The 25,203-nt window shown below is 39.4% G+C and overlaps 1 protein-coding gene across 3 annotated transcripts in view; it reads right to left on the bottom strand.

The window, feature by feature from the left end:
* The window catches only part of tsnare1 (t-SNARE domain containing 1), a 495,360-nt gene that overhangs the window by 296,922 nt on the left and 173,235 nt on the right, over positions 1-25,203 (bottom strand). For all 3 annotated transcript variants that reach the window (XM_008115495.3, XM_003223925.3, XM_062979952.1), the window contains exon 5: positions 19,248-19,317. In XM_008115495.3, coding sequence (XP_008113702.2) covers positions 19,248-19,317 — 70 coding nt within the window. The remainder of the gene's footprint in view (positions 1-19,247; positions 19,318-25,203) is intronic.

Here is a 25,203-nt window from a genome sequence, read left to right as displayed (position 1 = left end):
CCAAAAACGGATTGCCCCCCAGCCAAATTGCACAAGCCTACTGATCAGCGTAAGAGAAGGGAATGGGTTATCCCCATGCTTTTGCCAGTGGACGGAGCTCTTTGCAAGTATTTGGTCACATCACGGCCACATCCACTGAGGTCGATATAAGTTAGCCACATGATCAGCAAGAGTTGTGCCAGGACACAGTATTCCAGTATTGGTGAACATGGAACAGTTATGCATCCATAAATCTAGATTACAAATCCCTCTTCCAATTTCAAGTAAGGTCGTGTCCAAAAGGCAGTAGAGCAGAAACAAGAACTGAGGCTCAGTTAAGGAAGAAACTGGGAATAAGTTTCAAGTTGCAAAGAAGCATTGTTCCCTGGGGGAAAAACAAGACTTTCCTCCCTATATTTGCTAATTCTCTCTGTTTTCCTGAGTTTAATACACTATTCACTATGTTCTACTCAGGTCACTGTATTGCATTTAGAAATACATCACAAGGAGAACAGATTGCACATAAAATGCTTAAAGCAGCATTTTCTGTCTTGAGTGTCTGCATGGGACAAGGTTTGGAGGAATACATTATTTCAAGTTTTAATTGCAGATCTCCTCTGGGAAATTTGGATTAGGTGAAATCAGTGCAGAACAAACAAGACAGGAGTGTAAAAGAGTGAGCCCTTGCTTGGTTAATATTAGAAATGAATAAAATAATCAATTTCTGCAGGTATTTTTATTAAGATTTTGGAAAAAAAAACTATCAATGCACATTAAAAAACAGCTAATAAATAAAGATGTTAATTAATGTAATAAAACATAGTGTGGCATCAGCAATTTAGTTGTTAATTCACTAATGCAATTCTGCAGTGGTGGTCTCATAGCAGGAACAACAACAAAAATAAAGTGGTGCATAAATCCAGTTAAGAAAAGCCAAGCTATAATATCAGAAAATAATCATAAACAAAAAAAAAACAGCAATATACATGGCACACATACACTTTAAAGCTCTTTTGTTAAAAAATAAAGGTTCGTGGTAATAGTATTTTTCCAAGTGCAGCATCAAGTTGAATGAAACAGAGATCAGGTTCAGGGTGATCTTAAATTAGAGATGCAAATCTTCATAAATGGCTTTTGTACACAAGAAAAGAAACCCTCTAGATTCACCCCACACGGGAGTCTGGATATCTTCACAACGTACAGCTACTTCTGGTGAGTATCATAGGATTTTTAAAAATTATCTATCAGCTTTGCTTCACTTTGGACAAACTGAGGGGATATTCTGGAGTATGCTGGGAACTCAGGAATATCCTGCAACTTTGGGCAGCCTGGGCAGCTGAATTGGATCCAATGCCATCCAACCCATGTCCAAGTTGCACACTGCCAGCCATCTCCTTTCTTGACGCTTAAATGATAGACAGGGAGCACTCTCAGCATCTGCTACATTAACATCCTGTTTAGGATGTTATTGGCACTGGACTTTTCCATCTGTACTTTATGTTTTTGAGCTGATATACTACATTCTGCTACTAGGATCATATTTTTGGCTCATTATTTTGATCACGTTACAACACTTCTGAGGCCTCTTCATTGACTCCCTAGCAACATCAACAAAAACATTTGTTTTCTTATTTTCTTTTTTGAAATTTAGTTTAATGTAATGTTATACAATTTTATCAGTTTCTTTTGCATTGCGATGTGACTGGTCTCACGAAACCCTCTTATAGTGCCAAGGCAACAGGGATATCAGGAGAAGAAAGGCTGACTACCCACAAAATGTGCAACAACAAGCCTCCTGACTGCTGCTTCTCCTCCTCCTCCCTCCCCCTGAGCGGAGTTGTTCCATGTGGTGCCTGTAAACAATGGTGCCTTGGTGTCTTCGTTTTCAGACCTGTTCCACATCAGCTCTGGTTTTCTGTGGGTGAGCAGATGGTGACTACTGGATGGTATAAGTTCTGTATCAAAAACTAGAACTGATGTGGTCTATCCAAGGCAATTTTCTAAATCAGCATCCCAAATAACCAAACCAAATCTAAAGTTGACCAAAAACTGATTCATAACCCTTTTGGTACTAATGTTGGAGAGTGGTCCCTGGTCAAAGTGGTCCCTGATTAATAAAAGGTTGGGAATTACTGCTTTAGGAGGACTGTTTGTTGTTGTTTCAATGTCATCTACACGGATGATGCTATATTATTATATTAATATGTATTATTATATCATTATTGTTAACAGATAGAGAGATAGATGGTAGATTAGATAAAGGTAGAGGTTTCCCCTGACGTTAAGTCCAGTCATGTCTGACTCTGGGGGTTGATGCTCATCTCCATTTCTAAGCCGAAGAGCTGGCATTGTCCGTAGATACCTCCAAGGTCATGTGGCTGGCATGAATGCATGGAGCACTGTTACCTTCCCACCGGAGCGGTACCTATTGATCTACTCACATTGGCATGTTTTCAAACTGCTAGTTTGGCAGAAGCTGGAGCAACAGCGAGTGCTCACTCTGCTCCCAGGATTTGAACCTGGCACCTTTCGATCCACAAGTTCAGCAGCTCAGTGCTTTAACACACTTTGCTACCGGCGCTCCAGATGGTAGATTAGGCATGTGCAAACTTTGGCTCTCCAGGTGTTTTGGACCAGAAATCCCAGCTAGTTTGTTAGCTGTTAGGAATTGTGGGAGTTGAAGTCCAAAACACCCAGAATGCCAAAAACTGCCCATGCTTGTGATAGAGAGATAATAATCATCATGAATCCAAGTAGACCTGAACCAAGACTAAACCAATACCATAGTGATATTTTTGTACCTTTGTGCCACTTATTGCAACCTAATCACATAATCTTAATTCTGTTCTATTCCCTTATATAATAATTCTTGGAAGGTGCTGCTTCTTAACATCTTATCTTTCTTCTCTCTCTTCACTATCTATCTTCATTTGCCTCGCTGAATTTTTAAGCGGACAGGTAGCTGTGATTTTGCTGATGCCATCATAATGGGACATATTCCAGTTGTCACAGCTAACTAGATGAAATGTCAGAGAAGGCAAATGGAGGTGACTACATTCGGGCAAAGAAGGGAAATGAAAGAAAGAGAAAAGAAGAAGTGGCACAGGAGGAATAAAAGAGGAAAGACTGTCATACCCTCTTTAGATTGTATCACTTTCATGGCATATTCAAATATATTGGGTGAGATCCTATATAAACTTATGTGTTAAGAGATTCATAACCGAGGCTGCATGCACACTGTAGAATTAATGCAGTTTGACACTATTTGCACTGCTATGGCTCAATGCTACAGAGTCCTAGGATTTGAAGATTGGTGCAGCACCAGCATTTCTTGTGAGAGAATGCAAAAGACCTTGTGAAACTCAAGTTTCCATGTTCCCATAACAGTTAAAGAGATGTCAAAGTGCATTAATTCCACAGTCTAGTCGCACCCTGAATATAATCTCTTGGGCAGACTATCTCCTTTTAATTTACTTTAACAGCCAATAGCAGTGAAAGTATATTCTGCTGGTGAACAAAGTACAACACAATGACATTTCCATTATAGCTTCCTATGAATGAAGCTACAATGAGGAATTGTGAGGGGGTCCTGCTTGTGACTGTTTGTTTTGCCAAAGGCAAAGATTCTTTTTGGATTCAGTAGCGATAAGCAGGTGACTAAGATTACAAGATTTTTTAGAAAGCACAAAGAAAATGTATCAAAAACAAAACCTCAAAGAAGGAAGTACTAACCTAGGAAGTTTCTACGTTTATACCTTTAGGGAACTCCTAAATATGCCAATTTGCAGCACCTTCCCAGTTTGCAGATTTTTTTTCCATGTTAGGAGCAACTTGAGAAACTGCAAGTCACTTCTAGTGTGAGATAATTGGTCATCTGCAAGGACGTTGCCCAGGGAATGCCCAGATGTTTTGATGTTTTGACCATCCTTGTGGGAGGCTTCTCTCATGTCCACGAATGGAGCTGGAGCAGAGAGAGGGAGCTCATCCATTTTCTCCCCAGGTTGAATTCGAACCAGCAACCCAATCTTCAAGTCATCAGTCCTGCTGGCACAAGGGTTTAACCCACTGTGCCATCGAGGGTAGTTTGCAGTGAAGTTCAACTTTATCCCGAATTGCAGGGTTTTTATAACCAACACAATTAATTAGCCACTTTGTTTTACTCAGGTGCCTTATCATCAAGCTGTACAAATAATACACTGTTTTTGCAATTAATGAATGAATGTAAAGCATGATAGAGAAACCAAGCAAGTGGACAGCTATCAAGTAGCCAAGGGAGTGGATAATGGCCAAACTTACTTACTTTGGGACATCGTCCCTTCTATTTAGTTCTGACTTTGAAACCTATTCAGCAAAAAAGTTCTTAAAGAAGCCTTAACCCTTGAAAAGCTTTTAGGTGAATGGACCAAACAATGGTGACACTCCAAACCTATCTCTATGATTTACAAATATATTCTGCAATGTATCTCCTACATTGTCACAGCTTCACTTGCTGGTGGGATGAAGCTGGAAAGCATATCCATCCAGTCCTTTTAGGCAACAGAGCAGGCATCCATTGATGTAGCTGCTAGCTATTAAGGTGTGGAAAATTTGTTGGGGGAGAATTAAAATTCTGACAATAATACAATAATTATATATGTGTAGTGCTACTGAATATGGAACAATCAAGGACCATAATTCTAGGTTATGAAACCATAATTCCAATATAGGATGCCTGCAGTTGTTACTGGATATCCATTTTCTCTTTCAGATGGTTCATAGGTGGAAGTTACAAATGTTCCGATATTGACATTTGGACCAAGGCAAATGTGATTTTTTAAATAGGTGGGGATTAAATATAGACTGAGAAATATATACATTTTATCTACAGTAGAGTCTTGCTTATCCAACCTTCACTTATCCAAAGTTCTGTATTATCCAGTCTGCCCTTTAGTAGTCAATGTTTATGTAGTCAATGTTTTCAATACATTGCAATGTTTTGGTGCTAAATTCGTAAATACAGCAATTACTACATAATGCTACCGTGTATTGAACTTCTTTTTCTGTCAATTTGTTGTACAACATCATGTTTTGGTGCTTAATTTTAAAATCATAACATAATTTGATGTTTAATAGGTTTTTCCTTAATCCTTCCCTGCTGGCCCATTTATGTTGGATAAGCAAGAATCTACTGTACTTATTTAAAATATTTATACCATTTCACATATTATAAAATCTCAGAGCGGTATCCATAAGGTCCTCCATAGAAATTGTCTGATGGGAGACAAGTGCATTTTGAGAGACCTCCGAGGGCTTTTGGACTGTTATGGTTGGAGTTTTTAAAATGGATGTGCTGAGTTTTCCAGTGTTTTACTGGTTATCTCTTTTAAATGGTTTTGAAGAGTATAATGAATATTTATTTTAATAATGTATTGACTGAAATCATTCATTGGAGCCATGTGGTGTATATCTCTGCAGGCAGACTCATGAATCAATTGTGCCACATAGTTTTTGCGCTGAATAACAATGGTGCACAATGAAACACACATCTGAATATGCAACAAAGTGCACAAGGAAAAGTGCATCTCAGGCATGTGTACATCCCAGAGGAATTTGCATCTCATGTACACTGAAAGTACATGTGCATCTTATGTACATGTGCATTTGCATGCAAAAATGGTAACACACATGCATGTCAGAGATAAAGATAGCTGTTCCCAATCAGATAAAAATCTCCAACCACTTCTACCATCAAAATTCTGGCTATTGTATTTTAACAAGTGTTTTAATAGTTAATTTTATTGGAAGCCTCCTTAGATACAAGTCCTAGGACAAGCATAAATTAAATCAAACAAATAGCATGTCAACTGCTTTACTTAGGCTCCTTGTCCTAAGGATGGCCGGGCTGTGGTGTAGGCTGGTTAGCAGCCAGCTGCAACAAATTACTCTGACCAAGAGGTCATGAGTTTGAGGCCCACCAGTGCCTGCGTCTGTCTCTGTCTCTGTTCTATGTTATGGCATTGAATGTTTGCCTTATATGTGTAATGTGATCCGTACTGACTCCCCTTCGGAGTGAGAAGGGCAGAATATAAATACTGTAAATAAATAAATAAAATAAATAAATCCTCTGGGTTTCTTAAGCATGCATATTAACTTCTAAACCCAAGTAGATTATTTGGCTTCTGTATCTGAGCTAATGGAGGAGCCCCCAATGCCGCAGTGGGTTAAATCGCTGAATGGCTGAACTTGCTAACCGAAAGGTCGGTGGTTCGAATCTGGGGAGCGGGATGAGCTCCCACATAGTCCCAACTTCTGCCAACCTAACAGTTTGAAAACATGCCAATGTGAGTAGATCAATAGGAACTGCTCCAGCGGGAAGATAACGGTGCTCCATGCAGTCATGCCAATGGCCACATGACCTTGGAGGCATCTACGGACAATGCTGGCTCTTCGGCTTAGAATTGGAGATGAGCATCAACACCCCAGAGTAGGACACAACTAGATTTAATGTCAGGAGAAAGCCTTTACCTTTACGTTTACCTTTACTATCTAAGCTAATGTGTTTAAGTATGGACTATGGAACTGGAGACCAGGGTTTCCATTTGCCACTCAACAATGGAAGCCAACTGGTTTGTCTTTGGATTCTCATAAGGATACACAACAGCAACAAACTGACTAGACCTTCATGCTTTATGTGACAATTGCAGCATGCAGAAACCCACAGAGACAATTCAGAGAGGAATACAATATTGGGCGTATTTGCCTTTGCCATTCAAAAATTAACTATGGTTTGCCATCGTTCTAGCGCAACAATCCATTCAATTGCTTACTGTGAATTGCATTATAATATTTGTATTATAAATTTTCTTAAAAGGATTTTAATGCACATATGCACATTCAGCTTAATTTAGTCTTTATCTTTGGCATAACAGTTTAAACTTTGTCCTTTGGTTAATGAACAAGAAAGGAATTTCTAACCTAGTTTCCCTTGACCCAGTCCAAAATGAGAAGGTATCCAATGAGAAAGCCTTCTGCCATATGTCCCCACCAAATTCCCATCTGAGAGTGGAAAAAAAGGCCGGATATGGCCCTCCAAGACCCACTCTAAGCTTTAGACTTGAAGGCAAACAACAACAACAATCATAATTAACTTGACTATCCCATCAGCCAAAAGAAGACCCGCATGGTTAATGAACAATGAAATCTGGAGTTGGACTAAGTAGAGTATGACTTCAATATCTAAAGGGATACATTCCTGAACTTTGTATGGATATGTGAAACCACAGATAATAGTGAATCCTATTGAAATGAAGGACTTCTTGTCCAAGATGATAGTCACAGTGGATGAAATGCCTAGAGATGGGAATATCTCATTAGACCTTAATCTCAATTAGACTTTAATTTGATGTTAGGTTTTAAAGTTATTTTTGTATGTGAGGTTTCTCTGGGATTTTATGTCAGTATTTGTTTGTTTACGGAGGCATTGAATGTTTGCCATTGTATGTTGGAATCCGCCCTGAGTCCCCTTGGGGAGATAGATAAGGCGGAATACAAATAAAGTATTATTATTATTATTATTATTATTATTATTATTATTATTATTATTATTATTATTATATTTTGTCAGATGTGAGTAAAAGAAACCACAGATATTCATCCCGCTGATACGGGGTCATACTGTATTAATATTCCAGCAAGTTATTTACAGAAGTTTAATGCAAGGTTAAACAAACCTCCCCAAGACATCTTGAAACATAATAAGAGCAAAAGGAATACAACAAAGTGTGTTCCTGACTGATTTTTTGATCTGTTGCATTTTCCCCAGCATTCACTGCAGGCACTGAAACAGCATGAACCTGGGCTTCTGTCCAAGGTACTAAAATATCTAAAGAAAGAATATAAGTTTTGGAAAAAATAATTGCAGAGCAGAATACAAACAAGATGGCCTTCCAGATGTTGCTGGGTTGTAGGATATAGCTCTAGCTAGTACAGTGAATGGTAATAAATGCTAAAAGTTGTAGTCCAACAACATCTAGAACTTGATGGTCAATCAGCTGTTAAACAGGATAGCCCAAGGAATCCAAATCAGAGATCTCAATGAAAGTGGGATCTTTAATCTGTCTTAATAGAGTATGTCAATCCTTTTGTAGATGAATCAGATATACCTTGTAATATCAGTCAAAAACTCTGGGATTTGCAACTGCTCTTTCTCAAACTATGTTGTTGCTGCATGCCCTGAAGTCATTTTGGACAAATGGTGAATGTAAAGTGGACCTGTCACCTTCTTCTGAGGCTGAGAGGATTCAAATTGCTCAAGGTTTCAAGGACTTCATTGTCAAGAAGAGGGTCAAAACCTGTTCTCTGGGGTCATAGTCCAATGCTCAAACCACTCTACATGTTGGCTTTCTTGCCAAACTATATAAACTACTAGAAGAAGAAGAAGTAGAAGAAGAAGTAGAAGAAGACTGATTTTTACAACTGTTCATTGATGTTATGTTTTTATTGATATGACATTGTTTTATTGCTGACCTTGTTTTATTGTTTTATTGCTGTTATTGTATTGTTGTCGGGCATGGCCCCATGTAAGCCGCTCCGAGTCCCTTTGGGGAGATGGGGCGGGATATAAAAATAAAGTTATTATTATTATTATTATTATTATTATTATTATTATTATTATTATTATTAATATTATTAATATTATTATTATTATTATTATTAGAAGAAGAAGAAGAAGAAGAAGAAGAAGAAGAAGAAGAAGAAGAAGAAGAAGAAGAAACAACAACAAGTTGACTAGGCAAGATTAGTAACCACCAACTGCAAGGCAGATCAAAACCACAAATGACAAAACAGTGCAAGTTGTCACCTTCAGTCTCTAGATCAGGCATGGGCAAACTTCGGCCCTCCAGGTGTTTTGGACTTCAACTCCCACAATTCCTAACAGCCGGTAGGCTGTTAGGAATTGTGGGAGTTGAAGTCCAAAACACCTGGAGGGCTGAAGTTTGCCCATGTCTGCTCTAGATGAAACTTTTCAAATGCATCAGTGAGTTACAACCAGTTCTGGAGAATCATAGTTGTAGTTTGTGAGGCACCAGGATTCTTTGGCGGAAAGGGCTAAAGGCTTTGTAAAACTACAAGTCCCAGAATTCCACAGCCTTGAGCTATAGCAATTAAAGTGGTATCAAACTGGACTTATCCTACAGTGTAGATGCATCCCATGCTTTAGTCCCAAAGCTATTTCTGCAACCTCAAGTTCTCTCAAACCCTCTGGATAAACTCTGCCTCCGAGAAAACTCCAGAAGTGATAATTCACCTTTTAGGAATACATTAGAGGATACCTGTGATGGATTTTACATTTTAATATATATATATATTTGTCAAAGCCTGGGGTGGATTGCAGGTCAAATCTGGGTGAAAGGATCCCAAGGGCAGAAAATTGGTCCCAGCACACTCACCTTAGTTTCTACTCTGGAACAGCCAAAGACATAATTCTACCCTGAGGATCCTGCTGTTAGAAGTTAAGGTAAATTATCTCCAGACATTCCATGAATGCAAACAAAAAAAAAATACTGCCTCTGAAGGGGAACATTTGAGCTTTATTTGGAAATGCTGCTTCGAACCATTATCTATTCAATGGAAACGCTTGCTGACGGGAGGAAAGTTGCTTAGCATTCTATGGAGGTGCATTCGGTGCCTACCGCTGTCAGGGGAGAGCGCTGGCTGTTGATGTGCAAATCCATACAAGCTGATATTTAGCAAAATCCTCCCATTGGCTTGATGAGAGGCTGGCTTATTCAGGGAGATTTATGTCAGTTCGGAAGCCAGGAGCCAATTCTCTTCAGATAGTGTCACATCGCCGATCAGCCAACTTTGATTATTGGGTTGAAGAGTTATTTAAGTTGTCTTGTCTGGCAAAGCGATTAGCTATTTAATCCGGAGCAGTTTAGGGTAACACTCTCCTAGGCATTTATGAACCTTTCTCCAAAAGGGATTTGGACCATGTTGACTCTTTTATGAAATATCATTGAGAGATGGAATTATTTTCGAAAAAGTTGGTAAGATCCAAGGGAAGGCAGAATGAATGCAGATTGGTGCCACTTTACCTGCCATGGCTCAATGTTAAGGAATCATGGGAGTTATAGTTTGATGAAACACCAGAGAGGATTATAGACTATTTAAATCTAGAGCTTCCATTATTCTATTGCATTGAGCCATGGCAGTTAAAATGGTGTCAAACCGCATTAAATCTGCAATGAAGATGCACATCATGGTTATCTTAAACCACAGTTACATGATGCATCAATGAATTACCCAACCTCTTACCCCAGTTCTGGAGAACTGGAATCCTAGAGATGTATCCTTACTAGGAATTTCCTAGGTCATTCAGGGAAGCATATATTATTATTTATTATTTATTTACAGTATTTGTATTCCGCCCTTCTCACCCCGAAGGGGACTCAGGGCAGATCACATTACACATATAAGGCAAACATTCAATTCCTTTAACATAGAACAAAGACAAGACAAACATAGGCTCTGAGCTGACCTCGAACTCATAACCTCTTGGTCAGAGTAATTTGTTGCAGCTGGCTGGCTGCTCACCAGCCTGCGCCACAGCCCGCCTGGTAATGGTAATGGTAATGGTAAAAGTTTCCCCCTGACATTAAGTCTAGTTGTGTCCGACTCTGAGGGTTGGTGCTCATCTCCATTTCCAAGCTGAACAGCAGACGTTGCCTGTAGACACCTCCAAGGTCATGTGACCGGAATGACTGCATGGAGTGCCGTTACCTTCCTGGCGGAGAGGTACCTATTGATCTACTCACATTTGCATGTTTTCAAATTGCTAGGTCTTCATTGCAGAATGTGTGTCAAGAATAGGTCTTCACAGTCACCTACGCATCCACCACCAAGACACTACACCTGGAGGACCATCATCCTCAGGCTACGCGGGATCGCCTTAGAAGTACAAGGAATCAGAAGTACAAGGTGGATCAGCGTATCCTGATGTATATTTGTGTATATTGCAATGGTGAAGATTAAAGCCTCCAGATATTTTGTATGAAACCTGAATCTGTGCGTTTATTGAACTGTATGTAGAGATAAGGTCAGATGTTGGCAGTTGGAATCTCATGACAGACCGGCTGAAGCACATGTGTTTGCTATGAAAGGACTCTGCTGTGTATTTTTGCTTGCTTTTGGGACACTGGCTATCTAGCTTGCAGCAATTCAAGGAGGTCATGATTAGGACACTATAAATCACTTTATGTACCAGAAAATCCTGCAACACTTCCTGCCTTCTCCATCTTGTTTCCAGTTTTGCCTTGTCCTCTGAAAAGGCCTCCTTTACAGTATTGTTCTGGCAATGCTTTGGCCATCTGATTGCCTCTTAGAATGTCTCCCTAGTGATGCTCTAGCACTCTTTCATTCATTATCTTGATCTCAGAGCTAGCCTTTATATCTATATACTGCTCTCTTGTGACTGCCTATGGTCACTACAAACATCTTTTGTTAGTTGTTGGGCACTGCTCTCCATTGAAGGGGCCAATTTTGTGGTTCAAACCCCTCAATTCTTTTAAGTTGGATAATGAAGTATATGTGTACCATGTTTGGTTCATATATCACAAGCCATATAGGAGCATTTGTGGCACAAACCAACCAACTAACCAAAATACATACACACTTTGATGTGATAGCTAGCTAGATAGAAATGAGGGTGGAATGAAATGGACAGATGTCCCTATTTTGTATGTGTTCAGTTCTTAAAACATATTTGATTCCATATGTCTTCAAACAGGTTTGTGTCCATTCCCTATTGACATGTGTCTTGCATTCCCCAGGTTGTCATTGGTGAGATGACCAATGGAAAACTGCCAACTCACTTTCAGCAACCGATGTACATTTTTTTGTGCAAGACATCAGCCGAAAATGATTGGTGTTATATATTAAGTTAAAGGAACAGGTAAGAAAACTGTAATAACCTTTAAGAGAGGTCACAAATGGTTGAATAATGAACTCTGGGATGAAAAGCTGAGCCAGCTAAAACAGATTCCACAATCCCTTCAGAGAAGCTCTGAGGCAAGAGCTCTAGAGTTAACCCCAAGACAAATGCTAGCTCAGGAAACTGGCAAACGGTATCAAGGTAAAATGCAGTTCAGCCAAACATATTGGATACAGAACAAATATGTCTTGGTAACCCTGGCATAAATATAGGCTGGCAGCCTCTTATTAGGTTGTGTCTACATGGACCAAATAAAGTGATCTCTCCTTGCAACCCATGCGACCAGTCCACATGGCATATGGCTGGTTTCACGGCATACGTGCCACTTCTAGCTGTTAGGTAAGCACAAGAAGAGCAGCATGTTACTCCTGGGCTTATCTACATTGACCATATAGTTTGGGTCGAAGCCAGCTCCAAACTGGAGCAGCTGCAAAATGCATGTCTCCGAGGTACATTGTAGTGGGTGTTAAGGGGTATAAACCACATCAAGCAAACTTATAGGAAAGTCTGATATAAGCCCCTGACTGCACACGGCTGAACCATATGACACAGCAAAATCAGCTTTGCAGAATATGAAATTGATTGTAGACACACACCACACTAGAATCACTTGTTAGAATTTGATACGTAGAAATGGAGGGCTGCAAACTGAACCCTTGGAACATATAACTGATCACTCCCACAGCTAAATACCACTTTCCTTTCTTGTTCCACCTCCTATGATTCCGGAGCACTGATGTGCATCTAACCCAGAAATGGAGGGAAAATTCCACATTCTCCAGGAGACTTCATGCTATGGACATTGTGGTTTCTGGAACTGCTTGGTTCAAAGCCACCTTCTATGATTAATGTAATCACCTTCTTGGCTTTGAAACTATTCCAGAAATGGCAGTCTAATCATCTCCACAGCACAATGAGTTTCTGCCAAACTGGTTCAGAACCAATTTTAATGGTCAATGTAAATGTGCCCACAGGGCTTCCAGGAATGACCCCCAGTGCTTTTGATGTGAAGATAGCAGTACCACACTAGCTCTGAGGCAAACCAATGCTCCCACCTCAAAAAGATGCACTGTTGTGTAGCCAAAGGCAGCTCTTTAGCAGTCATGCTGGGAACATTGCTTCTGGTGGTTGTATGGTTGGACACTCGGCTGTGACTTCACTAGAAGTCATCTCACCAGCAAGGCTCTGCCAAGGAACAACTGCTTTTGGCCAAAAAAGCAGCAGTGGCAGACTCAAGGTTCTGTGGGCTTGGCGGGACATCTGGACTCTAAAGCTGGATCTACATAGCCATATAAACCTGATTATCTGCTTTGAACTGAATTTTATGAGTCTACATGCCATATAATCTAGTTCAAATTAAATAATCTGGATTTTATATGGCAGTATAGATCCAGTCTAAAACAGCTTTGGAGTACTTCCAGGCTATATCAGAGCAGCTATGGAACAGTATGCTTTGGAGTATTTGGGCTGGTGTACACACAGTCTTAGTTATAACAGCACAGCTCTTTCCTATTTACATTCATGGATGTAGTATCATTACCACAATTTTAACATTTCTGGAACCCACCTTTAAAAAGCAGTTTGAGTGATTGAGTTGCATGGCATTGAGTGACCAATCTTTTCTCAACAATAAGTTCACCCCCTGGAAATAAATGGGTTGCTTAAAGCACTCTTCTATCCATTTGCACATATGCCATGTTCATTGAAGTTTGATTCTAGAACTGGTCTCCAGTTCTTATGCTCAGTGTACATTAAAGACAATGTTGTACCCCTAGGCTGCAAAGACACCTCAAAACCACGCTGGAGCCCCAGACTATAAGCAAAGCAAGTTGTTTATTGAAGAATATATGTAAGCAATAGCAAATCAAAGTTCAAGTTCAATGAAACAAAGTTGTAGTCCACCAGGTACAAGATACTTGAGAGTTTGAAGCAAGGGTCCAAGAGAATCAAACATAAGAATAAACTTCAACAAGGTATCAAAATTAGACCAAGGAACAGGAACAAAACTGAAACAGATAACAGGATCTTTGACTGGAACAAAGAATCCAAATTGCAAAACTTCCAGGAATAATACTGGATAATCCAAAATTCCCCAAGAGCAAAACAAAGACTGGAAAACAACTCAAGATACAAGGCTACATGAACTGGGCACGAAAATCCACAGGAACATGGAAACAGGATTCTTTGAGTCCATGAACAGGAACTACACTTGATGAGCAAAGTTATCACCTTTGAAAATATCTCTTAAAGGTAGCTCTTCTTAAAGCTGAAATCAAAGCCTCTTTCCCTGGGAAGTTTGTTCAAACCATTTTCTCATTAATAGCCTTTTTGCTGCACCTCAGAAACTCCCTTTCTCTGTTGATATATAGCTTTCTTCCTGTCAACCTCATTAGCCTTATCACCACTGACATGCTGATCTGGCAGAAGAAAGTTCAACCTTGACTCTCCCAAGGAATGTGGTTCAAGCTGCCTGCTTGAAACCATCGTGTGCCTGCTCCCAGAATCCTTAGCAACCTCCTCTAACTCTGGCTGTCCAAAACCATCTAGCTGCATGGGAATGCTAGGCTCCAACCCAGAGTCTACTGGCAAGTCAGGTGCAGGTATAATCACAGGCTGAACAGGCCCAACCCAAGGCTCACAAGACTTACCTGACAGCTCAGGTGCAGGCCGGGTTATAACAGACAAGACCTTCCTTCCTTCCCTCCCCAAGTTACTGGTGAATTATTCCAGACTTGAAAGATACTATTCAAGAAGTTGAGCCTATTTTGGAAATATCTCTTTGGATACTGCTTTAAAGTTCAGTCTGAAACCCAGATTCACCACTCTCCTGTCCACAACAAAAACCAGTACTTTGCATTTGACTCTGGCATCTTCTACATTGTCATATAATCCAGATTATCAAAGAAGATAATCTGGATTTTATATGACAGTGTAGAAGGGACCCTTAACTAATGGATCTCAATGTTCTTGTTAGTCCCCGAAGTCTGAAATTTATCCAAATACGATAGACAAAAACCTGCCTTCCTTGAAGGAAATGTCAGATTTTAAAAAATATAAATTACAATCAATACACGCGACTTGATAGGTCTGTAAAGAGATTCAATGTTGGCAGAGCTGAGTTATCTGCACTGGATTGGCACTGCTCTGTCCCTATCCTGAGTGAATTCTGCACATTTTTATAGATCAGATTAGAAGTGTAAATACTGCATTCTTAGCTATTTCCTCACTTCCAAATCAATGAGGCCCTCCGTGTCTGAAGCTGATACCAGGCATGATAAAAACACTGCGAGTAGATAAACTTAATCCTAATAGCTTTGACATTAAACTGGGAAGGTATTACTTTGAAGGGTTTAACATATTAACAGGCTCAAAACATCATTTTGGGGAATATTTATGGAAATCACTTTCATAAAGCTTATACAAGCAGAATAACAAAACCCCAAGAAATATTACCCAAATCCTACCCTCCATTAAATATGTTGACACTTAAAACCTTTTCCCTGATATATTGGGCCACTGATGATTAAACACAAAACAGCCCTTGACAATTTAACTCATTGGATTTCTTGAGCGCCGCAGGGATTTAAAAGGGTAAAAAAAAAGTGGACGACAATTTGTTCTAAAACCTACGCACGTCTCAATTCTAAATTTTGAAGTAGACCGCATATATCTTAATTTATCTGAGTGGTAGACAAAACCATTGGAAGGTATGTGGATAATTAATCACGAGCCGTTTTACTAATCATCAGGACTCTAAAACAAATTCAGCCCCCATCCACATATTTGATGAATCCATAGATTCCATCATCCACAGCTTGAAAATATATATTTTTAAAAAACCAAAAAGCTAACCCCAGAATTGCTCTTTTATGTTTGCTGACTTGTAATGTATCATTGTATATAATTGGACCTTGAGCAGACATAGATTTTGGTATCCACATTAGGCTCCTGGAGCGCAGCTTCAGTGGATACGGAGGGCACATTGTTAATGACTTTGAACAGTAAAATTTACATACAGCCAATAACAATTGTTGCTGCTGATTATTGTGGTATAGGCACCTTCACAGGCACACCACTGGCTGAGTTTGAAATCTGGCCCATGATCTTTCTTAAGCTGAAACCCAACTACTGTATTTCTTTGATTTTAAGATACACTTTTACTCCATATAAACATCTCTAAAACTGTGGTAAGTCTTAGAATCATGGGTGCTTTTTATATATAAATGAATGTATATGTGTTATGTAGGTTACACATTGTGTAATGCCATTTAATTAGAAGTACTCATTGTTCATTTATCGGTTTTATGAATGATCCCAATAGAAAATACAAACCCATAGAATGGGACCTTTCATAAAGATCTGGTTTGGCTTCAATTCCCATCAGCCCCAGATCTGGTTTGGCTTCAATTCCCATCAGCCCCAGATCTGGTTTGGCTTCAATTCCCATCAGCCCCAGATCTTGTTTGGCTTCAACTCCCATCAGTCCCAGATCTGATTTGGCTTCAATTCCCATCAGCCCCAGGTCTGGTTTGGCTTCAACTCCCATCAGCCCCAGATCTGGTTTGGCTTCAATTCCCATCAGCCTCAGATCTGGTTTGGCTTCAACTCCCAACAGCCCCAGATCTGGCTGGGCTATATCTTCAGATGCTGCTGGACACCAACTCCCAATATCCTTATCAGTTGCTCCTCAAACCCTATTAGTATTTTAAGTTGGCTCATGAGGGGTATGTGTACCATGTCTGGTCCAGAGATAATCAAGTCATGTAGTGATCTTTATGGATCAAAAAAATGTGTAAAAACATGTATACATACATCCATACATACATACTTCAACTTTTGTATATATAGTATACATAAAGCTTTTTCTGATGGTGGTACTGAAATTACTGTGTGTCCCACACTTGATGGCCTCTTAGAATTTCTTTGTAGCAGCTATGATTATATCCCACTGTTTTTCATCAGAATGGGATATTTGCTCCTTACCGATTATAGTATTTTTCTGATGACTGAGGACCCATCTACATGAGACATACAATCCGATGCATTACTATTTCAAACCAGTGAAGAATCTGCTATGGCATGAACACCATTCTGCTCCTAAACTGGTGGGAATCAAGTCCTAACTGTCCAGTTGAGCAGAAGTCAGTTTGATGGTGCTCAACAATCATTTGTACCTTTGTCATTTTCTGTCACTATAACAGGGTCCACAGAGTTCTGGTCAGTTAATGGCCATTGCTCAGCCTTTGCAGATGCCAACAAAGGAGAGGAAATAAATGAGGTAAAGGACAACATCAAGGTACAATATCTGACCTGGACGTTAGTATTATCCAACAGCAATTAATAGCAATTATCCAAAAGGAAAGTGTGACTTGACAAGATAATTTGTGAGCCCTTCTAAGTATTTTCAGAACTATACCTCTTCCCACTTGTTCCATTTGCCTTCCTTGTCCCTGGCAACCATGTCTCCTTTGAGGCAGAGATGTATACTGACTTAAACGGTTTTACTAAGCAATTACAGCCTTCCTTTAAAATGTAAACAATAAAAAATATCAAGCAACCAAATGTATCCCACCATTATCTAAGCACCCTGTAAATCAGAGAAAGTTAAAGGAAAAAGAGGAGACACAGCTTGAGGCAAGGGAGCAGCAGAAAAGTTTAAAGAAAGGAGAGAAAAAAAATTGATCACATTGTGAAATCTATGAAGCTGCAATGCCCTAAGGAAAAAGAGGTCCTGCAATTCTTCCACAAGTCACTAGTATATGCATCCATTATTATTATTATTATTATTATTATTATTATTATTAGTAGTAGTAGTAGTAGTAGTAGTAATAGTATCAGCAGCAGTAGTAATAGTAATAGTAGCACTCCAATTTTTTTTTCCTCAGGCTTGGGAACTAAAACAGCTCACAGATTAAAAAGCAACAAGCAGAAAGTCTTCTAGCAGAAAGTCAGCACTTTCTGCTAGAAGACAAGCATTTTCTTCTTTACATAACTTTTTTTTAATTTGAACCAGTTGCTAAATTTTAAAAAAGCAACAAAATAAACATGTGCAAAATATTATAAGTGAAAATATAAGTTGCAATTTTTAAAATACAATAAAATACAATTACACAATAAATAAAAAGCTACTAAATGCAATGTCTACTAACTACGTTTTATGCAAAAAGATACTAAATTTTGTGCAAAAGGAACTCGTTTTGTGCACTAAAAATGTTGCTTTGTATAAGTATTTCTTTTTTGTGCAAAAAAAAAAACTGACAAGGAATCAAAAGCAATTCCTCAAAGAAGATGCAGAGTAACCTTTTCATGCCAGTGTTCATCAGTCTGATGGCATCAGATGAGAACATGGTATGAAATCTTAATTTGAAATGTGGTGCTGTGAAATAGTGCTATGGATACCATGGAATGTCAAAAAGATAAATGAGTGGATCTTAAAACAAATCTAGCCCTGAAGGTAGAAATGATCACACTTTGGACCTATTGTGAGATGGCATGGCTTTGGATACAGCCTGAGATGACATGGCTTGCTAGAAGAGACAATAATGCTTGGTAAGTTGAATGTCAGAAGGAAAAGAGAAAAACAGCATTAGATTAAACCAAGGAAGTCATGGCTACCCTAAGTTTGCAAGTTCTGAACAGAGCTCTTGATAAAAAGAAGACTTGGAGGTCTCTAAGTCACAGGGTCACCATAAGCCAAAATCAATTTGATCCAAATGAGTTCCAGATATTTCAAAATCATGGTCTGTTGCCAACAAGGAGGCATTAGGGGAGGCCCAAATAAATATGTTGGTGGGAGATGATCACGGTCAGCAGCTCATATTCTCGTTTCCGTCAAGAAGTGGACTTGATCACAGTCAAATTTTTGATTTCAGATTTGCCATAGGTATATTTTAATGAAATGTCTATGTAGATAGTCAGGGATCAGTATATCAATATTAGAACACTTCCACATAATATGGTATTGGCTAAAGACACCTTAGACGGAAATATGTATACAGTATACACACAGATTATGGAAAAGGGGAGGAAGGAGAGCAAAGTGGCCATGGCCAGATGACCACCAATAGTGTGAATAGGAGTATTGATTTTCACAAGCATGTTCATATTGAAGTATATTATGCCAGGGGACATGTGTGGCCGCTGAAGATAAAATCATCATAATGTGTATGCTGCAAACACAGGGTCTATAAGGATTGCAAAAATACAGGAAGAATAGGGATTTTTTCCAGGTGTAGATAGGCTGGAAGATGATAGAACCAAATGCGGCAGATAATCATAACCACTGGTAGAGACTCACAGTGCATCTCGCAGTTCTGGTGTGTCACTTGCTGTTCCAAGGGATTTGAGGCTTCTTTCCAAAGAAGTCACTGTCAAACAAAAGAAGACATTATCATTATCAAGCACAATGGCCTTGTTGTTGTACATTGTCCAGCTTTCAGAACCAATACATTTTACCACTGTTAGGCTATCTGCAAAGCAGTCCAATGAGGAAGGCATCACTAAAGACATGACAATTTGAATTTGTGTTTAAACCATCTTTGCTTCATATTTGGACATTGTTGGGGAATACTCAACTTTGCTAGACACTTTGGAGTATCATATAGTTTCAGAGTAGTCTGGATAGCTGGATTAGGTCCAATTCTGCTTAATTCATTGTCCAACAAGACACTGCTGCCTTGACCTTGGCCCCGAGTTCATAATTGGAGGGAAAGAGGTAGATCATGGTTATATTGCTGCTATTTTCATTCCTAGTTGACCACAGAGCTCTGTGCGAACTTCTGACCACCATCTATGTTGACACCAGAACCTACGTGACCAGCATGAAGAATGATGGGCGATGTATTGTCAAAAGCTTTCATGGCCAGAATCACTGGGTTGCTGTGAGTTTTCCAGGCTGTATGACCATGTTCCAGTAGTATTTTCTCCTGACGTTTCACCTGCATCTGTGGCTGGCATCCTCAGAGGTTTGTTCAGAGGTTTGTTGGTAATGAGGTAAGTGGAGAATATAGATATCTGTGGAATGTCCAGAGTGGAAGAACATTCATACTTGCTTCAAGCAGACAAGGGTTCTTTATGTCATCCTGGACATTCCACAGATATATATACACTCCACTTGCCTCATTTCCAGCAGACCTCGGAACAAACTTCTGAAGAGGTCAGCCACAGATGCAGGGGAAACACCATGAGAGAATGCTAACAGAACATGCCCATACAGCTTAAGAAACTCACAGCAACCCATTGAGGGGTGATGTCTGTTGTGACTCAGCAACAGCATAGCCTGCAAAGCGAGAGTGAAGATGAAGGGGATTTTGGGTTTCAGATGCAAGGGCCAGATGATGGGATCCAGGATGAATTTCAGGATGATGGCATGAGGATGGGAATTATACAGGTGGATTCAGAGACTCAAGAAATGCAGCTTGTGGATGAACTCTTGAACCAGCCGGTCATAGATAACAGCCAGGATGACATTCCCATGGGAAATAATGAGCTGGAGATGTCTCAGGCCCCAGTTCAGATGTGAGATAATGAGATGGCTGGCCTTGAAGGCCTTGAAGGAGCACCATCACTATCTAGAGCTGATCGCTTGCAATGGAAAAGAATGGCTCAGCCTCACCGTAGTTTGAGATTGGCTGCAAAACGGGAAGCCTCTGAAGGAAAGAGAAATGCAATTTTGGGTTGCTTTTGAAACTGTGTGTTGAGAGACAGATCTTTGTCAAAGCAAATTCTCGCTTCATCAGTGTGGAGGCTTATGTCTTCCTGCCTTGGAAATTCTCCTTTTCCTGGATCTTTGTAACCTGTGGACCTTTGTTTCTTTGGGAATTGGACTCTTGCTTTGCCTATGGATTATTGGATTTACTGACTTGTTTTGCCTATGAACTATTGGATTTTATTGACTCTTTTTACTACTATTTTGGGAACTATATATCTGCCTGCTTTGATATATATATTTGCTTTTGCTCAATAAAATTACAAAAGACTATCTTCTGTGTGTGACTTGGTGTCTACAGCAAGCTGAACTATTCCGAGGTGCAACAATGTCAGTGAAGGTGTCCATGTCACCAGAAAGACGGAGGGGGGCTCACCTGGCAATGCAAACTCCTCTGCCATTGCCAGAATGTATTGCCCATGTAATAAAGACCAAGGAGGGGGGCACCATGTGGGCATCCCATTTTGACATCAGCAGAGACACCTGTCACATGGAGCTCCATGTCCAGAGAGGAGTAGGGAGCTGACACAGAGAAATTGTTGCATTTCCCGGCATGAACGTGTTAGATCTGGGGCTGCCCTGGGATGAAACTGCCTGCTATGGATGAGCCTCCTGTTTCAACAGAACCAGAAGAGATTGTGAAAGCTGAGCAGAAGAAACAAGCATGCTTTTTCACAGTGGATCTCTGAATCCTTTTTTCCCAGAAGGTTCACCTGACATCTTCCTTACTTCAAGACAGTCAAAGCCCTTCTTTTATTCTCATGCTTTTAGAGACATTGGAGGCCCCTTTTATCTGGTCATTCAGCTCCGTATTTTTTAAGCTTTCCTGTTGTTAGAGCGCTGTTTTCCACTGCATTATATACAGTTTTTATTGATCTTTTTATTGTATTTTAAATTACTCTGCTTTTAAGCTGCTTTCAGGGGGTTTTAAGTCAAAAGGTGGGATAAAATTCCTTTTAATGAATGGCTGTGCGGCTTTATTGTTACAGGGGCTACACCACCACCTGCAGGAGTAACTTCTCCCAACCATTTGTTATCTTCCCACATGACAATTTAGCATAGATTTCAACAATTTCACTTGAAGCTCAATTGAGTTGGTTTCCCATGTCTTCTCTGCTGGTTTGCTGCCAATAGTAAAAACCTTTGACACTGCAAATTGTAGTTCTGTAGTGTGATTAAACTTTAAATGCCATGGCAACATCTTATGGAATTTTAAGCTCTGTAGTTTAGGGAGGAAAACTTAGAATTATCAATCACAGAACCTTAGTGCCTCATCAAACTACAAACCCTAATGCTAACTATAGGAAACTATAGGAAACAAGATGACACCTAAACATTAATTAAAACTGATGAATGCTTTGACAGTTGAATATTCTGCTGCTTTGAAATGTGGTGGAAATGTTTAAACAGGGGTGATATGACCATCTGTCTGGAGGGCTTTGATTGTGTCTTCCTGCATGGCAGAATGAGGTTGGACTTTTTTTTAAAAAATAATATTTTTATTAAGTAATTTTAAACACAGAAAGGGTGAGAACAATATTAGGTACAGGAAAGAAAGTGAAAAGGGAAGGGGGGATGATGTGGGAAAAGAGAGAAGAAAAAAAAAGAAAAAGAGAAAAAATACCAAAAAATGGTTAAAAAATACAAAAAAATGTCTGGCTTCAGTTCTTCTTCCTTTCGGTTTTATTAACCATGGTTTATTATTTTTCCTGTATATTTAATCTTTCTTTCCCTTTTTGTTTCTATTCTCATTATCTACATTCCATCTTCTATATTTGGTATGTCATTTTAATGTAATTTTCTAAGTATGACCAGTCTGTCATTTTTTAACCTGTAGCATAACTCTTCTTTAATAGGTGAGTTAACCTATCCATGTCCTTTATTTCCATAACTTTATTTAGCCAGTTCTCCTTAGTTGGTAACTCTTCTGTCTTCCATCCTTTCACAAAGACCATCCTGGCTGCTGTCACCAGGTATGTAAGTAGTTTTTCTTTTTAAATTGGAGTCTTTTATAATTTCCTTTTTGTATATTCCCAGTAGATATGTTTCAGATCTCATTATATAACTAATGCCCAATTTATTTGACTTTCTTTATGTATCGTCTTCCAAAATTCCATCGTTTTGTTATATGACCATCATAAGTGGTAATATGTACCTTTTTCTTTACATTTCCAGCACCTATTGTCCAAATTTTTGTACATTAATCCTAATTTTTTAGGGGTAATGTACCACCTATGAAGCATTTTAAGCCAATTTTCTTTTAGGTCAGTGACGTAGTAAAATTTTAATTTTTTTTGCCATATTTCTCCCCATTCTTTCATCATTATTGGTCTACTAATGTTTCTTGCCCATTTCATCATTGAGTTCTTTATTTCTTCTGATTCAGTAGCCCATTCCAACAATTTATTATAGAGTTTCGTAATTAACTTTTTCTCCGTATAAAGTATGTTATCCAATCGTATTATTCTATGCAGTTCCCTGGAGTCCTACCCAGAAAAGCCAAAAAGGGATGACGTCTTCGAAATGCAGTTGGCATCCTTATTACAGTTAGGTCACCAAAGAATTCATTTTCATGGCCTATGAGAAATATGATAGATACACACACACACATCTTCCTTCCGCTCTCTCCCCATAAATGTATATATGGGGGCGGGTATCATTTCATATTTGCCCATCACACGAAAAGACCTGATGGTATTTGCACAAGTTATTGAGATTTGGAAAGAAATCAGAGGAGTTCAGCCTTCCTGGAGGTCCCTGGAGTACGATAATTGCTTCTTTTCTTTTCTCTCTTTGTATATTCATGCCTGTATCCATGGCCTCCCCGAATCCACCAGACGTTGAACCCTGTGCTACTGTCCATTCCCAAGATGAAATGTGACAGCTCCTAAAAAATATGTCAAGGTCAATTAGACCTTCTGAAAAATCGCTGTCATAATGAAATGGTCAGAGAAGAGCAGGATGTAACAGTGTCAAATGCCCTCCAATTATAAGAATTTATTTGCAGCAGCTTTGAGAAATTGGAAGGCAAGAAAGAGATATGTACAAAGAGCATGGAGGATTAACACAAAGGCCCATCAGGTTCAGAACAAAGCCCACCACTGGGAAAAAGTACTTTCCTGGTAACATTGTCTAGATGTTTCAGGCCAGGTTTAATCAATGCTCTGAATTACATCTATCTAAATACAACTGTTCTGACCATTTCTGCCTTAAAGTAAACAGCAAAACTAAACACCCAAAACCCACGAAACTTGGCCACAAAAGACATGATTATCCCCGCTGTGTTTAGACATCAAAACAAAAACAAACAAAAAATTCAAACTGGAAGTCACTCAAAACCCCCCAAAACGAAAACTTCACTGTGCGCATGCGCAGATTAGACCCCACAGCAATGCGAGGCCAGGCACAGCTAATCGTTATATAAAACTATAGGAAAACCTCTGCTTTCATAAGGGTTAGTCATGTAGCACCCACATGAAAATGGAAAAACCATAAATATGAAATCCTACCTTTTTTAAAAAAATCTGATAGAACACCTTTTTAGGAATCTCTAGATTTAGAGCAATTTTATGGTGCATTTCCAGAAGAAATTAAGCCCAGAGCCAACTCTTGTTGTGTCATTCAAGGTTGTGGCTGGAGATATCTGATTCAGTCACAATGACCATGTATTAACTTTATCCTGTGTGCATTACTGTTGAATATACAACATGACCAAATTTGAATACTGGTGGGGTTTGGGGGGGAATTGACCTTCACATTTTGAGGGTTGTAGGCACTGGGAGTTATAGTTCACATATCAAAGAGCACTCTGAATCCCATCACCGATGTACCTGGGCCTAACTTGGCACAAAGAACCCCCATGACCAACAAAAATACTGGAGGGCTTTTGTGGGATTTGACCTTGATTTGTGGGAGTTGTAGTTCACCTACATCCAGAGAGCACTGTGAACTCAAACAGCAATGGATTTGGACCACATTCTGTATGCATACCTGATATACCCAAATTTGAATACTGGAGGGGTTTGAGAGGAATTGATCATAACATTTTGGAGTTGTAGTAGCTGGGATTGATAGTTCACCTGCAATCAAAGAACATTCTTAACCTCACCAACGATGGACCTGCACCTGGCTCACAGAACCCCATGACCAACTGAACATACTGGAGGGTTTGAGGGAATTTATCTTTATTTTCATGAGTTGTAGTCCACTCACATCCAGAGAAACTGTGAACCCAAACTACAATGGACTTGGCAAACTTGGCACAGAGAACCCCCATGACCATCTGAACATATTGGAGGGGTTTAGGAGAAATCGACCTTGCATTATGATAGTTGTAGTTCTTACATATCCTTATGCATTTTCTAATGGGTGCATTCGTACAAAACAAAAGAAAAGACTGACTTTTTCTAATAAATAGTGTTAGAAATTACCTAACCATACCTAAGCCTTGATTTTGCCGGTTTTTTTATCAGAGCCACCATTTTACTACATACTTTTTGATTGCGCATCCATTGACGTTGGTATCCTGGAATCAAATCCCAGTGGA

The sequence above is a fragment of the Anolis carolinensis genome, chromosome 4 (assembly GCF_035594765.1).
Source record: "Anolis carolinensis isolate JA03-04 chromosome 4, rAnoCar3.1.pri, whole genome shotgun sequence".
NCBI lineage: Eukaryota > Metazoa > Chordata > Lepidosauria > Squamata > Dactyloidae > Anolis > Anolis carolinensis.
Note: the sequence above shows the minus strand (reverse complement) of the source record. Positions and strands in the feature narration are given on the sequence as shown.